This window comes from Brienomyrus brachyistius, chromosome 14 (assembly GCF_023856365.1).
Source record: "Brienomyrus brachyistius isolate T26 chromosome 14, BBRACH_0.4, whole genome shotgun sequence".
In the NCBI taxonomy this organism is placed as follows: domain Eukaryota; kingdom Metazoa; phylum Chordata; class Actinopteri; order Osteoglossiformes; family Mormyridae; genus Brienomyrus; species Brienomyrus brachyistius.
Window position 1 is genome coordinate 20,784,284 of NC_064546.1, and position 21,245 is coordinate 20,805,528.

The 21,245-nt window shown below is 40.7% G+C and overlaps 1 protein-coding gene across 2 annotated transcripts; it reads right to left on the minus strand.

Annotated features, from left to right (window-relative positions):
* Positions 1-12,025: 12,025 nt before the first annotated feature.
* On the minus strand, positions 12,026-18,976 carry clic5a (chloride intracellular channel 5a). Of its 2 annotated transcripts, none has more exons than XM_048975615.1 (6): positions 18,611-18,976; positions 15,402-15,511; positions 15,140-15,265; positions 14,746-14,852; positions 13,834-14,000; positions 12,026-13,152 (listed from the first exon to the last, which is right to left on the minus strand). In XM_048975615.1, exons 1-6 carry the CDS (start codon positions 18,671-18,673, stop codon positions 12,991-12,993), a joined length of 735 nt encoding a protein of 244 aa, XP_048831572.1. In that variant the 5' UTR covers positions 18,674-18,976; the 3' UTR covers positions 12,026-12,990. The 2 variants fall into 2 exon arrangements, with proteins under 2 accessions (XP_048831572.1, XP_048831573.1); XM_048975616.1 differs by lacking the exon at positions 18,611-18,976 and adding an exon at positions 18,328-18,379.
* Positions 18,977-21,245: the final 2,269 nt, after the last annotated feature.

A 21,245-nucleotide genomic window follows, 5' to 3' on the forward strand; every position in this document is an offset into this window, starting at 1 on the left:
AAGCCCAGAATTAACTGGATGTGACACATCGTGTCAGCATGTGGGAATTGTAGTGAGAATTGGGTTGTGAGCCCAGGGTATATTAAGTCTATGCAAAGGTCAAACACCAACAAGTACAAAACTATAACTGTATAATCTGAAAAGGATTGCACAGTTAAATGGTAACTGATCGAAAAGAGTGAAAAGGGAGTGGTGCATTTTCAAAATTCATACACATCTATATATATAAGCTCATATGATTCATCCATCCATTTTCTGTTTATCCTGGTCAGGTTTGCCTGGGAACCAGGGGTCTGCATCACAAAGCCAGATTCCTTGTTTAGACAGGTAACTTGTCAGTGGTACCCCATTTAAAACTGACTGTCATTTTTCACTTACATATGGCCCAGACTACCTTAAATCTGACAAGTTGTCTGGCTAAGCAAGAAATCCTGCTTCATGATACAGGCCCCTGGAGCCTGTCCAAGGCAGCAGGGCACAAGGCTGGGGTACAGCCTGGATGAGATGCCAATCCAACACTGGGGATCATATAATTCATATTTCATGAACTCTTTGTCTGTACGATATAATGACATGGAGGAGTGCTGTGCAGCATAGTGAAGAGGCTTATGAATTACTGCTTGCCTCAGCAAGAAAAACAAAAAGATTTTTAATTCATCTATGAAAATACCTTCAATTTAGACTGCAAATAATAAATGAAACTGCCACAATTGGATATGTCACAACAAATTGTATGCTTGCAGATGCAATCACAGATGTTTCAGAAAATATAAAAATCATACAAACCCACAGAGATTTTCTTGTCGGGGTTTATGCTGAAGATAAAGATGTGTGGCTGAGGCATTTCAACTCTACTTTTTCATGATCACAGGAACCTGCTGCTTGTACATAGAAATATGATTCAGGACAGAGGAGTTACTGCAATATGCAATACAGCACTGCATGAGTCCCGAGCAATGTGGCTAAAAAGGTAATGATTAAGGGGAGACATATGTTATAATCAGGGATTGACATAGCTGGTACACAGGTACGCATTCACCTTTAAAAGTGACACGTGCAGCAATCGATTATTGTATCAGCGTGAATATATACGTATTTCATGTGCATTTGTGTCGATATGACAAGAAATTATCATGCATAATTATCATGCATTTTAACCTCTATACCGCAAATGAAATCCATCTATCCATCATCCAACGTGCTTATCCTACTGGGTTGTGGAGGGTCTGGAGCCTATCCTGGAAACAAAAGGCGAGGCAGGGAACAACCCAGGATGGGGGGCCAGCCCATCGCAGGGCACACTCACACACCATTCACTCACACATGCACACCTACGGGCAATTTAGTAACTCCAAGAAGCCTCAGCATGCTTTCTGGACTGTGGGGGGAAACCGGAGTACCCGGAGGAAACCCCACGACGACATGGGGAGAACATGCAAACTCCGCACACGTGTGACCCAGGCGGAGACTCGAACCCGGGTCCCAGAGGTGTGAGGCACTGCACCACCATGCCACCACATAATAATAATAATAATAATAATAATAATAATAATAATCATCATCATCATCATCATCACCATCATCACCATCATCACCATCATTATCATCGGGTTGGCACCCCATCCTGGGTTAATCCCTGCCTTGGGCCCATAGCCTCCAGGATAGGCTTTGGACCCCCCACAACCCTGAGTGGTAATAGAAAATGAATGGATGGATGGACGATAATAATGATGCATGTTAAATGCAAATGTTTATTATAACATTAAAAATTAGAAAAAAGCTAAATAATGAACACACTTAAAAATACGCTCACATCATTTATCTTTGTTACCAGTTTCTTTGAGAATCAGATATAAAATGATACTCATTACCTTTAAAGCCCTGCATGTTTTAGCTCCTCATTATCTATCTGAGCTTCTCCTTCCTTACACTCCAGCCTGTGTACTAAGGTTAATGCATGCTAACTTACTCACTGTACCTAAGCGCAGATTATTAACTAAGGGCAGCAGAGTATTTAGTGTAATAGCCCTAAAATTTGGAACGCTTTCCATCTCTTTGTGAGGAAAAATCTATTATCCTTTTCAAGCTCCTGTTACAAACACATTTCTTCAATGAATATTTGTCTTTTTGTATGTAACTTGTAGTGTCTTGTTAAATGTGGTTTTGTTGATTTCTAAAGTGTCCTTGTATGAAAGGCGCTATATAAATAAAACTTATTATTATTATTATTATTATTATTATTATTATTAACAATAATGATAGCAATTTGGAGTTGCTAAATTGCCCGTAGGTGTGCATGGGTGCGTGAATGGTGTGTGAATGTGCCCTGCGATGGGCTGGCCCCCTATCCTGGGTTGTTCCCTGCCTCATGCCCATTGCTTCCGGGATAGGCTCCGGACCCCCCATGACCCAATAGGATAAGCGGTTTGGAAAATGGATGGATGGATGATAGCGATATTAATGATTTAAACAAAATATACGTAATTATAGTAGCACAAATAAACTCTCTGGGAAATGTAGTGTGCTAAGGCCCAACGAATCTCGCTGGATGGATATGTGTGAAGCACAAGTGTGGCTGCAGATCAGACGAGAGATTATAGCAAGAAAGAGAAAAGCATGGTTTATGTACTGTGTGGGAGTCAGGAAACCTGAACAAGAGCTCTACTTCTTAAGGAGCCGTGACGACTGAAACGTTAAATAACATTTACAACAAAGTCTGCCAATTTGGCAACCCTGCAAAGCAGTACCACCCATCCATCAATGTCACGCAGCTGCTTATAGATACGGGGTCAAAAGTCATCGACAGCATTTGGGTTAATGTGGGTTACATGCTGTATGGGAGGCTGGCTGGTCCGTCGCTGGGAAACGTGCGCAGGTATTACCGCGCTAAAACCAATTTAGAGTGAGAGGTTCACCTTAACCCCCACGTCACTGGGAGGAAATGGAGACACCCAGACTGAAAAGCGTAACAGGCAGAACATGCAAATTGCACAGAGCACAAAGGGTTCAGATTAGAACTAGCTTAGCTTAATTACCTGCTGAGTGACTGTACTGCCCACAAGCTATTATTATACGGAAAATAATTTGCTGGCATTTCTGCAAGTCATTTTTTCCAAATTTGCTAGCGTTAGGATATTACTATATCCTAACTATGTAATCATTATATTCTTTCATTCCTAAGAAGAGGATATGTCATGACAGTAGCAGTAATTTTCAAGTGATCTTGTGCTCAGCGTAATGGCTTAAATTGTATGAGTACGACCTATTAAAATGTACATCTTTTTGTTTCCGCGTTTATCAAAGCCCAACACTGGGACGTACAGTACATGGACCGCCGGCGACTTGAAAGAGTCGGGGCACAGACATTTCGGCGAAGCGAATGGTGCAATCCCACTTAAATAATCAAGGAAGCGGGGGCCAAGTGCAAGTTTGACAGACTCCTCTGAATAAAGTCTGCAGACATCGATGCATATGGTTTAAATTTCCAGTGAAAGAAATGTGTTGGAACTGAGCAACTTGGTGAAAAGGCTTCCTTTGCAGGAACTCCAATAATTAAGACCCCAGAGGCTCGGCACCAGTACACCAACATCGCAGAAGTAGGCTCGTGTTTCTCTGTTGACGTTGCCAATCTGATCGCTTAACTGGGATAATATTGCTGAAACATTATTCTCCTCTCTAATGAACGTAACATGCATAAATCACAACTGGGAAAAAACAGAGAACTTGATTAAAAACGCTAATGCCATTTTTCATTCGATTATTACTTTTTGACTATTTGCGTTGTTCTTATAAGTTATAGGCTGTTGCAGGATCCTATAGAGAAAGCCATGTGTTTCCAACATAGTTAAAAAAAACTTATTAAAGTCATTTTAAATGATACATTCATTTTACACTGTGACCCTCACCAGGAAAAGCAGTGGGAATAGGACGATGATAATAGTGATGAAATATATTTAACATATTTTTGTTTGTTTAAACAGAGACAAGATATTTCCGTTGGCATTACATGGAAAGAATCCATGTTTACCAGAGGTTAAAACTGCGGAAGTAGCAAACTTGAAGTATATTGCATAATGAGATGATAATGGTGGGTTATTGGTGGAGTCTTTTTATACCATGTTTATTATGTAAAACTGAATTTAGCCAGTAAGACCATGTAAAAATGTTTCCACTTTGGATACTTTTAGACAATTGACCTACAGTATAGCATGTAGAGGTGCCCGGATACCTTATATTAACTAAAAATATGAGTCATGATTAACTGTCAATATTTGCAAACAATGATTTGTAATCAAAATACTTTGTTTTAGTGCCAGATTTCTTGCTTGCCATGTGGGAAACCTCAGTCTGATTCCTGGCCAGTGGAGGTTCTGGAAGCAGTGTGAGGCTCACTGGGTTAAGATGCCGGGTCTGTGATTGGAAGGTTGTTGGTCCAAATTCTGTGGTTGGCAGAGTGATTTCATTGTTGGGCCCCTGAGCCAAGGCCCCTAAACCCCCATGGCTTCTGGGGCTGCCTGATCAAGCTCTCTTATTGGTACATCACTTTGAATAAAGGAACACACAAAATAAATAAAGTGTAATGCAAAATACACACACAAACAGATTGTGGGCATAACAAAAAAACGCCAAACAAAATATTAATATCGTAACCCTGATAAGTAGTAGGGTCACCCATTCCTTCAAAACTGCTTCTTTGAATAATGTTGTTACCAATCTTCAACTTTCTGCACTGGAATAATGGACCATTCTTCAAGAAGAAAGGTCTTCAGCTATTTGAGGGATGACAGAGTTGCAAATCTACATTGCATTCTCTTCTCCAGAACTTCCCATCAAGGTTCAATGATCTTTAGATCTGGTGCATGAGGAGGCTATGGGAGGCATTTGACTTCATGCTGATGTTCGTGAAACCACTCGTGAGTTTGGTTTGCTGCGTGAAGGGCCATTATCATCTTGGAGCACAGGAACATCATGAATGAATAGTGTTTGCATCATAGGGTCCACTTGGTCCTGTTAAATGTCCTTATATTCCTTGACTGTTATAAGACCATGGAGAGCAATCATCAGACCTAATGAATCCCATGGGATACCAAAACATATTGTGAGCTGAAGGCATCCATTGGCTTTTTTCATACATAAACCTGCCCAGATGTTGGAAGAATGATGAAAGACAACTCCTCTGACCATACGACTTTTTTTTCTTCACTCAGGGGTTCAGCTTTTGTGCTGCTTACACCAGGTTATACATCTTTCCACAGTGACCTTGGATAAAAGTGGTTTCAAATGGTAGCCGTGTCATAAACTGCAACATTCTGATGCTTACAATATACCGTCTTAGTGCAGACTGGGTGACAGAAGCGCCGATTCAGTTCTTTGGTCATTTTCTGAAGCTATAAACGGGCACTGCATAGCTCCCACTCTAATTTGTTCCTGTTTGTCATATGCTGCCATGATTTTTGCGACCATTCCCCTTGACATAATTTAGCGTTTTTTGTGACTGATGCACCTGCAGTTCGGATGCCCACTTATTGACTTCTCTGGAACCCTGGTTTTGCCTCATGCACATTTGACAACTCATATATCAAATTTTGACTGCCAGACTGTCAGGATCTGTGCCCATTTGGCCTTGCCCCATGTGTCTTTTCCCCGTTTGACCAGTAGTTCCCACTGGCCATCCCATTTGGTATTGCTCTAGTGTGTTTCCCTGCCCCCCGAACCATCACGTAACTCAATGGGTCGAGTCCTTGTTAACGGTTACCCTGCCTATGCCTTGTTTAGTTATGTTCTACTTTACTTGTGTTCCTAGTCTCTCCTCACGTAAATAAGCCCTCAGCGTTTGCTAATGTTTCTTAGTCTCTAGTGCCTGATAATTATAATACACCCCACCTGTTCCTTGTTGCCCCAAATCCTTAGTGATTGATTTGGTTATGGTTTTCACCTGTCCTTCGTCTTCTTCTTAGTAGTGTACTTAAGTGCCTTCCCCCGTTCTGTTCCTCAGTGGTTCATTGTGGCTGTATCTCAGTGTTGCTGTGTGATTATTAGTTGTAGTTATCCCATGTCCCTTACTGTTGCTTGCTGTGTACCTCCTTACCTTTGGTACTGTTGTTCCTGGTGTTGTTTCCTGCCTTAGTTTCTGTCTCACCAGTTTTGTTGATTCCTCAAGGTACTTTTGTTTTCCAGTTCTCCCTTTGTGTTCAGTTTTGTTAAATGAACCCCTTTTGTTGCGAGTCGGTGTGTGGATCATCCCTCCTTTGTCATGCCCCACCATAACACAGACATCTTTCACAGTTGCCACATACTCTCATGAGGCGTTTCTCTTATTTTGTCCAAACACCAAATACACACACACACAAAATACACAGGCAGTCATACTTGTAAACAGACTGCTAAAAAGTCTATTTCACAAAAACTTGAGTTAAATAAAACGGTTTGCAATAAAACATTCTGCGGCTTCAGTGGTTTGTTGGCTACTTTTATTATTACCGTATTATTATTAATATTAAGTATTTTTTTATGGTTATGCAGTTTTAGTATATTCGTATATTTGGCAGTGTTTCTGAAGGGTTTTATATGCAAATAAATATAAAATATATGGTATATACTAAGAAAACCATTTGACTAATTGATGCTAAATAAGGACCACGTGTACCTGCCCCTACTTAACTACACATTCGACTTAAAGGCAGACTTAGGGAACAGATCTTATTTGTAACCTTGGACACTGCCTGTAAACACTCCTCATTTGTGTGATGGCACAGAAACTCTGAACACTGAGAAACAAAGTGCAGGTTCCTAAATACATCCATTAAAGAACTAATTGAAACATTGGCTTTTCAGACAGTCTAGGATTGAGATATGAAAAATAAAGCACTGGATGGCTGCGTTTGCCGGTTCTAACTCCGGCATTGCTTCCTTGCCATTCTTACATCGGATTTGCACCAAACGTCAACAACATCAACCAGTGTTCCTCAACCTGGTCCTTGGAGACGCACCAGACAGTTCAGGTTTTTGTTCCCTCCCAGCTCTCTGCCAGACAGTCCACATTTTCATCAAGACAGAGAAGAAGAAACAGAGGTGTACAATGTCAGGCAGATTCTGATGACTGATGCCCATGAAACAAAGAACTTTGACTACAGGCAGATTCTGTTGACTGATGCCCATGAAACAAAGAACTTAGACTACAGGCAGATTCTGATAACTGATGCCCATGAAACAAAGAACTTAGACTACAGGCAGATTCTGATAACTGATGCCCATGAAACAAAGAACTTAGACTACAGGCAGATTCTGATAACTGATGCCCATGAAACAAAGAACTTAGACTACATTTGAGTTTCTACAGGCCGAGCATGAGCAAAAACCAACTGAAAATGAAGGAAAGGGGCTGTTTCACCTTAAAACAAAGCTGCCTTCAGATGCTATTCCTGCCATGGTTCTTATAAAAGCCAGATTCATAGAAAAAAAGCAGACCTGGGGCTACAATTTCTAATAAATCAGAACAAAATAAAAAAGAAGCTAGTCTTGCAGGAAATGACTCCGAGTCCCTTCTACCAGCCTCAGAAAGAATTATGGTATTAAATCAGTTTTAATCAAAAGATATAAGAATCAATTCACTTTTGTATATAAGAAGACTGTGTCACAAATACACAGGCAGAAAAAACGACATGAGCTTTTTTTGTAAGGTATTTCTCTTGCTGTTTCCTTCCATACCCTGGAGCGTCGTGAATGGGAATTGGGTCAAATCCCCCTGGTCCCGAGTGTTATTCTCCGGTTGCCATTTGTACTGGAGGGCTGCACTAAGCTGGACTGTACCGGGGACTCGGCCAAAATCAATTTCAACATCTCCCACTGAAAACGGCTCTATGCACATGAAGGGACCAGCAAGCTAACACTTTGATCACGCGGTATTTCCCCGGCCATTTTCCCCCACATTAATGTTTGATCCCCCCCGCGGTGAGCACCGCCGTTCCAATTCAAAAGGCAATTTGAACGCCAGTCACTCCATTAGCTAGCTTTACCTTTCGTGCCAGTATGGGTATTTACGGCCAATCCGGGAGGGCCCACGGCTCCACTGGCCCTCGTTAAGTTTCACAATCGCCGGTATTTCTGACAGATGCGCGTGGGTGTTCTCTCCGGGATGAAAAAATAAAGTCAATGAATTTAATTTGAGGCCACTGTCATGCCAAACTGTAGACGCAGGACGCGGGGCGTTACGAACATTTGCAGAAGCTCAGCTAGAATAGTTTCGTGGAAATGATTTATAATGTCCCCCAGATACAGAGCATGAGTATTTAAGAGTCCCAACAGCTTTGCATACTCTGCAGAGTCAATTTTTATTATTATGTTTATTTCATTCTTTTCCGTCTGGGGGCTGCGTTAATGAGCAGACATGCAGAACGTGAGCATGCGAATTAGCGGATAGCGCCGTGCACCTGGGACGTCCCCGTGCTGGTTGCTACGGAGTCCGTGAACTTATGTCCACTGCGCGCATTTCTAATTCTGACAGCCAGGTTTTAGTCACGTCTTTGCCATTAGCGTCCGCATTTCTACAGCAGCTTAGCACCTATTCTTCGAGTATTAGCACCTCATAATGTGCGGGAGCCTGTGCGCTGTGAACATCGTTCGCACTTCGCCGGTACGTGCACAACAGGATGCCATAGACATATAGGCTGGTGACAGTACAGGAGTCCCAATAAAGTCCCCCGAAATTTCACTGAAAAGTTGCCATTTAACATGGAATGCTATGAGCCAATCAGAGAATGCCATGAGCCAATCAGAGAATGCCATGAGACAATCAGAGAATGCCATGAGCCAATCAGAGAATGCCATGAGCCAATCAGAGAATGCACATTGTTTGGCTTATTTCAGCATTTTAAAAACAGAGCTGTTACTACATAATAATCCATCCATCCATTTTCCAAACCGCTTATCCTATTGGGTCGCGGGGGGTCCGGAGCCTATCCTGGAAGCTATGGGCACGAGGCAGGGAACAACCCAGGATGGGGGGCCAGCCCATCGCAGGGCCAACTACATAATAATGAGGTAAGTAAATAACAACAGGATCCCCAGGATCCACACATCAACTGCACTAACAGGAGTAAACCTCTGCAGGTGTCCTTTAAAAATGAAATTGAAAATTATTGAACCTAAAATGATTTAAACTACTTAGGACTGTGTCTGTGTCCGAGACAATGTAAAACATAAAACGTGTGGTTATCCCCGCAGGTCTTATATCATGAACAACTATCAACGGCTGGAAGCTTCAAAGGTTTGTATTAGATACAAAAAAAAAAAAAAAACACTGGAATTTCCTGCAAATTTTCCACCCATGGATCAAAAAGTGAAGATGTGCAATTAATCCAAAGAGAAATGATGATCAAGTTCTTTCAGACCAAGACAGGGAAATATCTAACCCACCAAAAAAACTAATCACAGAACAGAGCTTGTTGAAGTTTTAAAACAATGCACGATTCATTATTGCCTGTGAACACAATGTCTAAAGCAACAGACGGAGGGGATGTAGGTACTTAAAACATTTTCTGTAAAAGGAAAACTAGAATAGCTCTCAAAAACATTTCCATGGACAACGCAGCATGGAAAGGATGAGAAGAACCAATGTGTTATACCTCATCTAACCTGGGCACAATGTTGCTGAAACATCAGAAAAGATACGTTTCAATACATTTAGGGAATGTGCATCAATTAAATTATCACATGTCAGTGCTATCTGAGCCACAAACTGTGAAATACTTTAAAACATGCTTTAGATTACACTGTAAAGGATTACAGTGAAGAAGTTCAAGCAGATGCCATGAGGCATTAAAAAACTAAATATTAATATCAAATATTTTGGCAGTGCCCAACTGTAGTCTCTCTCAAAGGCTTAACTTATCCATTGACCTCAAAGATTAAACCCAAGAGATACATTGCTTTTCGCATCAGCATCGCTACAACACTTCAGGTTTCATAAAAGGTACCAACAAAGATTATGAAAAAAAAATGCCTTTAGCTGAAATATATGCCATTATGAAACCTTTAAGTCAGTATCTTTACGTTTGCAGCTGGATGACGAAAAGGATCTGCAGCTAAATACTGAATTAAAAAATGTAACAAATATGGAATATTGGATGAAAAGATTGTTGTGCGTACTCAGTTTCTTGAGATGCATTACTCAAAAAGGTGAAAAGATACATCTATTACTTCTCGATTCACCTCTTGACATATGTAAAAAACATAATAATAATAAAAGGACAAAGCCCACATATTTGTGGAGAGAGAGAAACGTCAAAGTGCAGGTACAGCTGCTTACTTTCTTAAATAGAAGTATATGCAAACGGCTTGGCCCTTGAGTTCCATCCCAATGAAACGGAATGTGTTTCTTAATAACACGCAAAACAGGGCGGAATATGCAACGTGGGAGAATAGAGCCAGAATATCCAACAGCAGAAGCAAACTAAATAAACACATGTCAAAGGCATTAAAGCCACGACTTGTTGACAGAAGCCACAGGATAAGAGGAAACATTTGATTCCTTGGCCCATTTTTATGTATTTATTTTATTTTGTTTGACTTTCGCTTTTTTCTTAGCGCGTTGAGTATTACAAAAATCTGCGCGTGCAGAATAATTCCAATAACCATGTCAGTACCTCAACTACAATGTTTATTTCTACAACGGGATTTACGCAATAGAAATAGACAAAGGGAGGCAGGATAGAATTCAAAGACTGATTCAAAATATTACATTAAGCACTCAATACAAACAACCTGTGCTGGTTGTTACACATTTGCTCTTTATTGTGGTTGAAAAGCTATGCATATCGAAGCTTTGTTATCGATTTATTTGTGTAAGAGCTACATGTAACCTGTCACACGTCTGAGTCATGGACTAATTAAGAAGGGAAATAGTAAATATCTGTTAATGATCTCAGAAGTAAGTAACTGTCACGTGATGTTGTTCCAGTTTTGTCAGCTGGGGATCAATGTAATTAATTGATTTGTTTGCAGCTCATCATGAATTTTTGCTAACTTGATTTATAAATGTACAGTCGTAAATCAATTAGCAAATGAATATATAAAAGATGGAAAAGAATTTGGTCAGCCTTACTCCGCCATCTTCTGCACTCACTTGTCCTATTCAGGGAACTGGGTTTCCAGGGCGTATACCGGAAGCTATTGGAGCAAGGCAAGGAATAACCCAGGATGGGGCACTGACGCCTAGCAGGGCACGCACACGAACACCTACGGACAGTTCTGTGACTCCAATTAATACAGGAAGATCCATCCATGAGAACTCCAGGCCCAGAGGTGCGAGGCAAAAGTGTTAGGCACTATGCTAGCGGTCAGCCTTACCTCCAAACCAACTTAAGGCTTTTTGGTTAATGCTGGCCGTACTTTGTAACAGTGACCACTAGGTGGAGCCAATGATATGTTGTTTTAACTAGATGGGCAGCCCATGCGACCATGCTTAGTTATTTTAAAAAATTGACATTTTACCACATGGCCAAATTGATTACATGCAATCTGAATATCAGAAATTGTGGTTGCATGACAGGTTTTCTAATTACGACAATAACAAGTCATGTCCATACATATTCATGTTGCAATTTATGTTTATTGAAATCCTACATTCCTCTCATGTAGGTATCAAACTAGAATTTACATTGTCTATGTTTGAATGTAGCTTAAAACGCCCAATTTAGTAAACAATGTGGTGCCTGTGTCCTTTTACTACAATACAATAAAAGAATCCATGTAGAGGAAAAAGCACTAATTACAGAACATCCATCTTCATCTGTTTATCCCGTTCCCTCTTCGCCTCATCTTGCATAGAGGATTAGCCAGCAAAGCCACGTCCCACCCCCAAGAAACCTGTCTGACGCGGGGAGAACATGCAGACTGCAGACACAGAGCTTGGTGGTGGGATTCAAATTCCCAACCCTGGAGGTGTGAGGGAACAGTGCTCCCCACTGGACCATCGATATATCTAATTTCCAATCTGAAGAATAAAATACCAATAATGACCAGCAGGTTGTGCTCTCTGCCTTTTATTTTTCTTTTTAATAAACAAACTTTACATTTCAGAATCAGTACGTTCTATCCTATTATTCACACTCTTCCTTTCCTTTTATTTATGCACATAAATTATATACAAAGTATCACTATTAAAATAAAACAATAATCAGATTACTAGAATTCGATATTTTTATATCCCATTCATATCTTTAAATCAAACAGCTGTCCAGTTTGCACATATGGATGTACGTTACAGAGAAAAGGAAGATTCAAATTAAAAGAGTATTTACATGCTGCAATCTGAGGATTTACATGCTGTAATCTGTCCACTTATCCTGTATGGGGTTTGGGGGCGGAGCCTGTCTCAGGCAGCGGTACTCCGTACATGTGATGAGAGTACATCGGAGGGCATGCACACCCACGTGTGCCAATTTGTTTTAGTGTGTGTCATTAAAATTAACAGTATCCAGAGAAAACTCGTACAACATGGAGAGACTGCATACGCATGGACTTGGGTCTAGATTTTAACCCCAAAGCCTGGAGCTGTAAGACCACAACTCTGCCTGCTGTGCAATTACATACAGGAATACTCACACTAAAAGGTTAAACAAAATATTTTCAATGGCCATGCATTGTCCTCCCTATACATCACATTATATAAAACCTTCAATGGATTACTATTGACAAGATGTATAATAAATTTGTGTAAACCTGCCCTTTGTGTATTATAACTGTCATAATAATAATAATAATAATAATAATAGTAAAAGTCTATCCTTCCATTCATCCATCTTCCAACCACTTATAATGGTCAGAGTCATAAGCTAATAAAAATCCTATTTCTATTATGGTCTCCCTGTATTGTTTGAGTCGCCTGGAAGAGTGATGGAACGTCTCATTCGGTGCATGTTCCGCAAATAAAAATGTCTAATGTTACACATGGGAATGCGACAGCTGCTGCCACGGCCCCCGGTGTCCTAACTACGCCAGCCGCTTTGCGACATCCACGTAGGCTAGCTCCATCTCCTGGCTCGCCGCACACGTGTTGATGAACTCTTCTCGTTCATAGGCGTTCTGTAGGTACCGCCGCACTCCGACCATGTCTTCCGGGATGTCAAAGTCACGGTACTTCTTAGCAACAATCTTAAAGGACAAGCAAGCAAACGAATTTAAGTACGTGACTGCTCAAAATCCACAAGCAGAAGTTTCTCCAACAGTACTATTCTAGAATAAAACAAAGAATAGCATGAAAATTGGACTAATTAAAAATAAGTTTAGGTGTTTTATTTTTATGTACATTATTTGTTTTTATGTATATTAATTGTCCCTACTAATCTTTATTTTAAACTATTAGCTTTGAAGCAGAAGCATGAAGTTTTATATAATGTGATATCGACTGTTGGGTTTGTAGATTATGTTCATCCATCCACCGCTTATGCTATTCCTGGTTGTGGGGGGGTCTGGAGTCTATGGGTGCAAAGCAGGGATCAATTCATGGTGGAGCGCCAACCCATTGCAGGGCACATTCACACACCATTCACTCACACACCATTCACTCACGTACATGCACACCTATGGGCAATTCGGTAACTCCAATCAGCCTCAGCATGTTTTTGGACTGTGGGGGGAAGGAGTACCTGGAGGACACCCTATGACGAGATGGGGAGGCCCTGCAAATTTTACACACATGGAGCCATGGCAGAGACACAAACGCTGGTCCCAGAGGTGTACGGTCACAGTGCTAACTACTGCACCACCCCTAGATTACGTTTACTTACAGTAATATTGTATAAAGTACGTAACTAGTGAAAGTCATTAATCCACCTTGACAATATGCAGTTTTGGCAGGAGGTTGCAATCAGCCAGAGTCAACTCATCCCCATCCAGAAACCTCCGGCTGCTGCTCGTATCATCTGTGACCTCATCAGGAAGGGGGGTGTTCAAGTAGACATCCAGTTTCTTCAAAGCTTTGACCAGTCCCTTCTCCAGAGCTGTGTTGTGCAATTGGGTTACTAGTGTGCAAAATCTGGCCATGTAACATTATTGGTTGCAGTATCATTTTAAAAATATTTCTTGATGCTTACAATCAGAAAACGGTCATGATAGAATGACTCAACGCCCCATTGAACCAAACGTTCAATATTTATAATGCATGAAGGAAATAATGTGTAAATAATGTCAGGCTCACATTTTCTTTGGCATTCAGACTGTGACTGTCAGAAAGCACCGTTAACAGGAGGGAACTTAAACACACAGCTACTAAATTAAAAGTTCCCATTTCAAACAGCCTTGCGTCCAATTTGCATGAACATTTTGAAAAGAGATTAAGATATAGGGAAAAGTGAGACATATACAGTGAGGGAAGTAATTATTTGACCCCCTGCTGAATTCTTAAGTTTCATTAATAAATAAATGAGGTATGTAACTTCACTGGTATGTGACCAACTACAAGAAACGTCAGACAGCAGTGCTTGCAAACAATGGTTATTCCACCAAGTACTAAAGTATGTGTTCTAAGGGATCAAATACTTATTTCCCTAGATAAATGACAAATTGGTTTGTAACTGTTACATAATGTTTTTTTCTTGCTTGTTTTGTTAATTATCTATCTTTTGCTGTTTAAATAAACATACCAGTGAAATGACAGACTTCTCATTTCTTTATTAATGGGTCAACTTAAGAATTCAGCAGGGGGTCAAATAATTATTTCCTTCACTGTATTATTCCGTTACTAACCAGCATTGGCCTCTGGTTTTGTGTTCTTGATGTATGCCGAAAATTTGGCAAAAATGTCATTCCCCGCAATATTCGATTCCCTCCGCTTTGCGGCCAGTTTAGGATACCTAAAGAAAAAGAATTGCTTGGTTATTTGTCTGCTGGTGAGTTTTTTGACCGGTAAATATAACGGGATGTACAAGTTTTAGGGTTAGGTTTTTGAAGAAGCACCAAAACACAACAAGTATTATACGTACTGTAGTCCAGTGTCCTTGGAAAAACTGGGCTTAAGAACCTTGCTTGCAAAGTCCAACTGTGATATCACTCTGGTAGACATTGGATTTAAACTCATGACCTTCTGATCGCGAGTATAGAGTACAGCAGCCCAAAACACATTTCTGGTTGGTTTACGTACTTGGGAGGTGCTAGGACTTCTTCAAGGAACTCCTCAATCTTGTTGATGTCAGTCTTGACCTCTCCATTAAACGTCAGGAATGGTGGATTAGTTCCTGGCGCCAGATTATTCAAATCAGGTGGTTTTCTGCAGAAGATAAAAAGGCATTGATGCAGGAGAAGCTCCTTTTCTACCAGTGTTTTTCATCTTAGACTTTGTTATATTGAAAACACAATGCATAATAAACGGCCCAATGTGCCCTCAAAGCTGAACTATGACATACCTCTTCATATCAATGGTGGTGATGTTGAAGACCACACCTTTGAGCCACAGGATCATGAATAGGCGTTGGGAAAAAGGACAATTCCCAATGCTCTCTCCATCACTTCCTGCCTGAAAAAGACATGAGCATACATATATATTATGTGAAGACTCTATTAATTAGAGGTATTGCCCAATTAAGCCACACCCATTGCCAACACAGATTCATAATAAAGCACACAATCATGCAATCTGCTTCAACAAACAGCAGCAACAGAATGAGCAGGCGTACAGCAGAGGTCAGTGACCTTCCACTTGGTACCATCATAGGAAGTCATCTTTCCAATAAGTCTGTTCACTGCTTTATCTGTCCTGGTCAACAGCATGTGGAATTATTGTGTAGGTCAGAACGTCTGGGAGCAAGTTCTGCTGAGAAGTGGTTGGCCACACAAGTTCACAGAAATAGAAGTGATGACCCAACATCCATACCCAACCTGAATGACCACAAATCCCACCAACAATGTTCCAACATCTAACAGAAAGCCTTCCCAGAAGAGTACAGAGGCTTTTATAGCAACAAAGGGTGGAGCAACTTCATATTAATACTCTTAGTTTTGGAATGTGTTGTTGGTCAAACTGGTGTCAATATACTTTTGTTAATATAGTGAACCTATGTGATTCTCCTGTGATTCTTACCTCCATACTAGTTAATGAGTAATGGTTTTATATTTATATAAGACAAATATAACTAAGGTACGATACAGGTAAATATTTAAGACAAATATAACTATTTTTCTTTGACATCAATTTTTTTCTATGCATGTATGTAATCATTTCTGAATATTCATCTTTAATCCCTCGTTTAAAGACAGAATGAAATTAGCAGTAATATGATGTCTCCGGACCTGTCTTGCATGAAATAACTATCAATTTTATCATCATTGACAAAAAATATTTCGAAGGAAAGCTTGAATGGAAAGCATTATTTCACCAGCATGGATAAAAAACATCCAGGATTAAGAGACCAGATTGAAATAAAATGTGTCCACTAGGATTACAGCAGTGCAAGGAGAGGGTTGGATTACACCGGTGTGTGGGCTCAGTGTCGAAACAAACGTAAGCTCACTGCCAAAATATCCACATAATACCTGAAGGTGACCACCCTGGATCGAACGGAAGGTAATTATGTGTAAAGCTAGCCCTGCAACACCAAACGACATGGTTCTCTTACATGCAGGTAAGTTCACAACACACATTCAGAGGCATGTTTTTTTTTTTTTTTTAAATATCCATCCACCTATTTTCTGTTCCCACTTATCCTATTCAGAGTCGTGGGGGGTCTGCAGCCTATCCCAGGTAGCCATGGGCAGAAGGCAGGGAACAATCCAGGATGGGACGCCAACCCAAGACAGGCTAAAATGAACATGTAAATGGTATACAAAAATGCAGGGCTATTTTTGAGATACATATCTATAAAGCCGTAGAAAAACACAAACTCTATTTGTGCAGTGAGTCATAAGCAAATTTGCATACTAATCAAAGGGTATCACATTTTTACAAGGGATAAATTTGGAAATCTAATCCTGTCACTGAAGACTGAAGAGCACTTGAATTATTCATGAAAATTCCATTACTTGCTATGTTAGCCTCTGGACAGGTAAGAGTTTTCAAAGAGCAAGGTTGTACAGGAGAGCTTGTGGGCCTCTCAAAGTTCAATACTATTTCAGCTAGCTTTAGGGCCATGTCAACAAAACCAAATGCTTCTCAGGCTGTCTTGAAATTTACAAAGTGTTGCTTTTTGTATATTATGAGGTCAGGTGAATTCAGACAAGTGTGTAATGGTAAGGCAGGATACGTTTAACTGACAGATAACTAAAATGTCACTGAGAAAACTGGGTTTTAAGATAGGCATGGAAGTGATTTTTTGTATGCTGCATTTTTACAAGAAGTTTGTCAGTTAGAAGTGTTTCTAGTGATTTTTACAAAAGGAATTATAACACAAAACATACAAAATTGGGAAGAAACATAATTTTACAAAGAAACTAGAAATGGGTGACTTTAAACAGTATAGCCATATTCACGTTAAATTAAAAAATAACTGTCATTTTATTTATTTATTTAACTGGACACTATAGTCATCGTGCATGGCAGGAGTGCAGAACTGATGAGGTCACAGACCAGTCCACAAATGTCATATAAACCTGCTGCATAGGAGAACTGAGAATTACAAAGTCGGAGCTATCAGGCATTAGCGTTTTACATACATTCTCTGCTGCGCAGACGCACACACACCGTAATAAACGTAAGCTACTACTACTGATAACTGCGGAAAGCCAAGGTGCAGAAAAACGTAGGTCAACAGGTATGTGGGTGGTTAATTGCAGGCGACAAAGCTGATGTTGTTCATCATAATCCAATCAATTACAATCAGCCACCTTCATAGAAACGTTTACTCTCCAAAACGGATAAACTGAAACTGATTATTTACGATCACTCCATTTTCATGTAGAAGTCTTACTGAACAGTGCTTAAACTGCCAGGCTCTTTTGGTTTGCAAATAAGGCGCTCTCTGCGGAATATAGACCTGCATCCTGGAAATCCATTTAATTAACAAATTTTATACTGTGTCAATTTGAATGGTCCCTTGCCTCCAGATCGTGTCATCATCAATATATATACACACACACAAACACACACAATTATAAAACCATTACGATAAACCATAAAGTGACCGTCTTAATCTACGTCACGTGTGTGGGAACGGGAAAAGTAAACGGGAAATAACGTATATAGAATTACTTTCTTTACTTGTGTGAAAGCTTTAACCCGCGGAGCAGAAATTAAGATACATCTTAAATGAACAAAAAGATTCATATTTGATTAAATTAAATGTCGAAATATGAAGAAAAAGAATAATGATGTATTCATTATATAAAATTGATGGCGACCTGTGTTCTTGTAGTCATCGGACATCTTCCAATGAATGGCGTTCATTCTTCACACAACATCAGGAATCGGGCACTGGGCAAGGTGCGATAGTAACTCTATCACAAGTGTCACGTTACGGGAGTCTTATTTTAAACAGAGGGATACCAGTTCAGTACCTAGAAGTTTCTTGCGTTATATAAAAACGCACTTGGATCTCAGGCGGCTTTTATAACATTTCTGTTATGCCTCATTTTAAAATAGCTGAATTTTGTTACTGACGAGTTACACGCAAACTCGTCTTACCTTCACAAATAGCTCAATATCAGGGTCCTTGTCCTCCCCGTTTATGGAAGAGCCGTCTGCCATGCTTAACTTTACCGGCTTTTATCGGTTCCAAGATCGCGTCAGGTCTCGTCCGTTATTGTCCCTTTTGCGTACATCCTAAGTTTCCTTTTGGGCAGGCAATCTGACGGTCCCTGTCTTTTCGCAGCACTATGATTGCTTAAATTAGATGCAGCAGTAGCCACTTCACTTGGAGCCCAGCTGTCAGTGCATTTGGGGACGCGATGTCAGGGGAAAGAAATAAAATATCCAGGAGGGTGGAAGGATGCCTGGCAGGTCAAACGTGGAGGAGAGGAGGAGCTTGCAGCCTCCTGAGCTGTGGTGCATGTGGCCTCTTCCGAAGCTGGTTTAATGGCACATTCATGTTTAAGAATGGGTGAGGACACAGTAGTGTGGATTTTGTAGGTTAGCGTAGGCAAACTCTTACGCGTGACTGACGTCATAATCCCACATCACAGAGTTGTAATTAAGCAGATTTTTCATTGCAAGCTCGCCGAGCTCCAAAACACCAGGGGTGATTTCAGCCAGATAGGAGTAGGTCAGTCATTCTCCTATAATCAGTTCAAATATCTGCATAATACTATTCTCATTCTAACTGTGTAGGAACTTGTCTTCTGACCTTCTTTATTCAATTTCTTTTCTTATTTCTTTCCCGTTCTGCTTCTCCCTCTATTTATAGTGTATGTATCACAACACAGCCCTGTAAAGCGCTTTGGGGCAACTTTGTTGTGAAATGCGCTATATAAATAAATTGAATTGAATTGAAGATCTATATACTGCATACAGTGATGGGCACAACCAACCGAAAAGTTAGCTTCGATAACCGCTAATCTGCTAACTCCAAGGTTTAATTCAATGACGCCAAACTTGATAAACCACAACAAAAGTTTAGCAGCAGCTACCAATAACTGCTAACTTTTTTTGTATGAATTTAGCCTTGGTTAGATGTTTGGCTCTGAAGCCCTTTAAAACATACCTAGAGAACTAAAATCTGAACTTGTTTAACACTGAAGTTCCATATGTCGGACTAGAGTGGGGATATTTAGACCAACGGATATTTAGGACTTACCCAATTGGGTGCCGTTACATTTCGTAGAGCAGGAGTCTCAAACTACCGGGCCCAAAGACATCTTTTTAGATGCTCTGTCAAAGATAAATGTACAGCAGGTAAATATTCAAAGGTTTTTAGTTATTTTTATACATCTACACATCGTATAACGTAAAGGAATTAAATATGTTAAGTATAGCTGTATAAGTAATTTGCGCATGTAGGCAATCAACCATTTCCTTAATTGAAAAATGAATTAGGTTTATTGAGAGCAGACATGGGGGCGGCATGGTGGTGCAGTGGTTGGCACTGTTGCCTCACAGCTGTGGGACCAGGGTTTGAGTCTCCACCACAACTGCATGTGTGTGAAGTTCGCACGTCCTCCCTGTGTCATTGTGGGTTTTCCTGTGGGTACTCTGGTCTCCCCCACAGTCTAAAAACAGGCTGAGGTTGACTTGATTTTCCAGATTGCCTGGGTTGTTCCCTGCCTTGCACCCATGGGCTCTGGATCCTCTTTCACCCTGAACAGGCTAAGCAGTTACAGAGGATGGATGCAGACATCCCACCTCAGGCATATTGATCACGTGGAGGAGGACGAGGACCAGGAGCAGGGCTCAGGCGGCACCAGGCCCAGACACACTGCTCAGCCCACTGATGTGCTCTGTTACTGCAAGCCTGGTCTACTTACGTTGAGTTCACCTCTGATAATGACCCTCAATAATAGAATATTTGGTGTAGAAATCCGAAAGCCATAAAGCTGACCAGTTTGAATCAGCAAGCAGTCACATGATTTTTGTTTACCCTCATTCAGAGCGAGAGATACGTCTATAATACATAGCCTACACGTTGAAAGTATAGTGAAAGATGGCAGTTATGTAATGTTGATAGTATGGTGTCAGCATGACTATAACCAGATCTTGTAGCTGTCTGTTTCTCCTGAGAACTGCTGACCTCATGTACGAAAGGCCGAATCTCTCGATGACTCGCCACTCCTGTGAAGTGTGTACCGCGTCTGACACGTGTGTCTCCCGCAGGCAGTGCGGCGGCTGTAACCTGTTAACATCAACACATTTCACAGCCGACATGCACACGCCACACCGCCGGTAGCACCGTATACCGCGATATTTATGGCAGTTTTGGTAGAGCGTGGTATTTTACTTCAAATATCCTATACCACAGTACGGACCGTGTTAATGTCAGGATGGTATGACGGTAGTAAAAATGATATTCCCCCAAGATGTGATGCCCGTAGTACAATTTGCCACCCAAGGTACTGCCAACTGGACAGGGTGGGGTTGTGGCAGTGAAACCTTTGCTGGCTACTGTTACTGCCTCTGAACAGCGGAGCAGCATATTTCCAGGACATTGCACATCCCTCCTTTTAAAGAATACTTCGGCATACAATCAGAATTTCAATCAGCCCTACCCAATGTAAATGTGACTGACTTTGGTCTCAACCATTCATCCATTTTCATAATCCTTATCTTGTCTGTAGACGCAGAGAGGCCTGGAGCGTCCCGCAGCCTAGAGCAAATGGCTGGCGTCCAG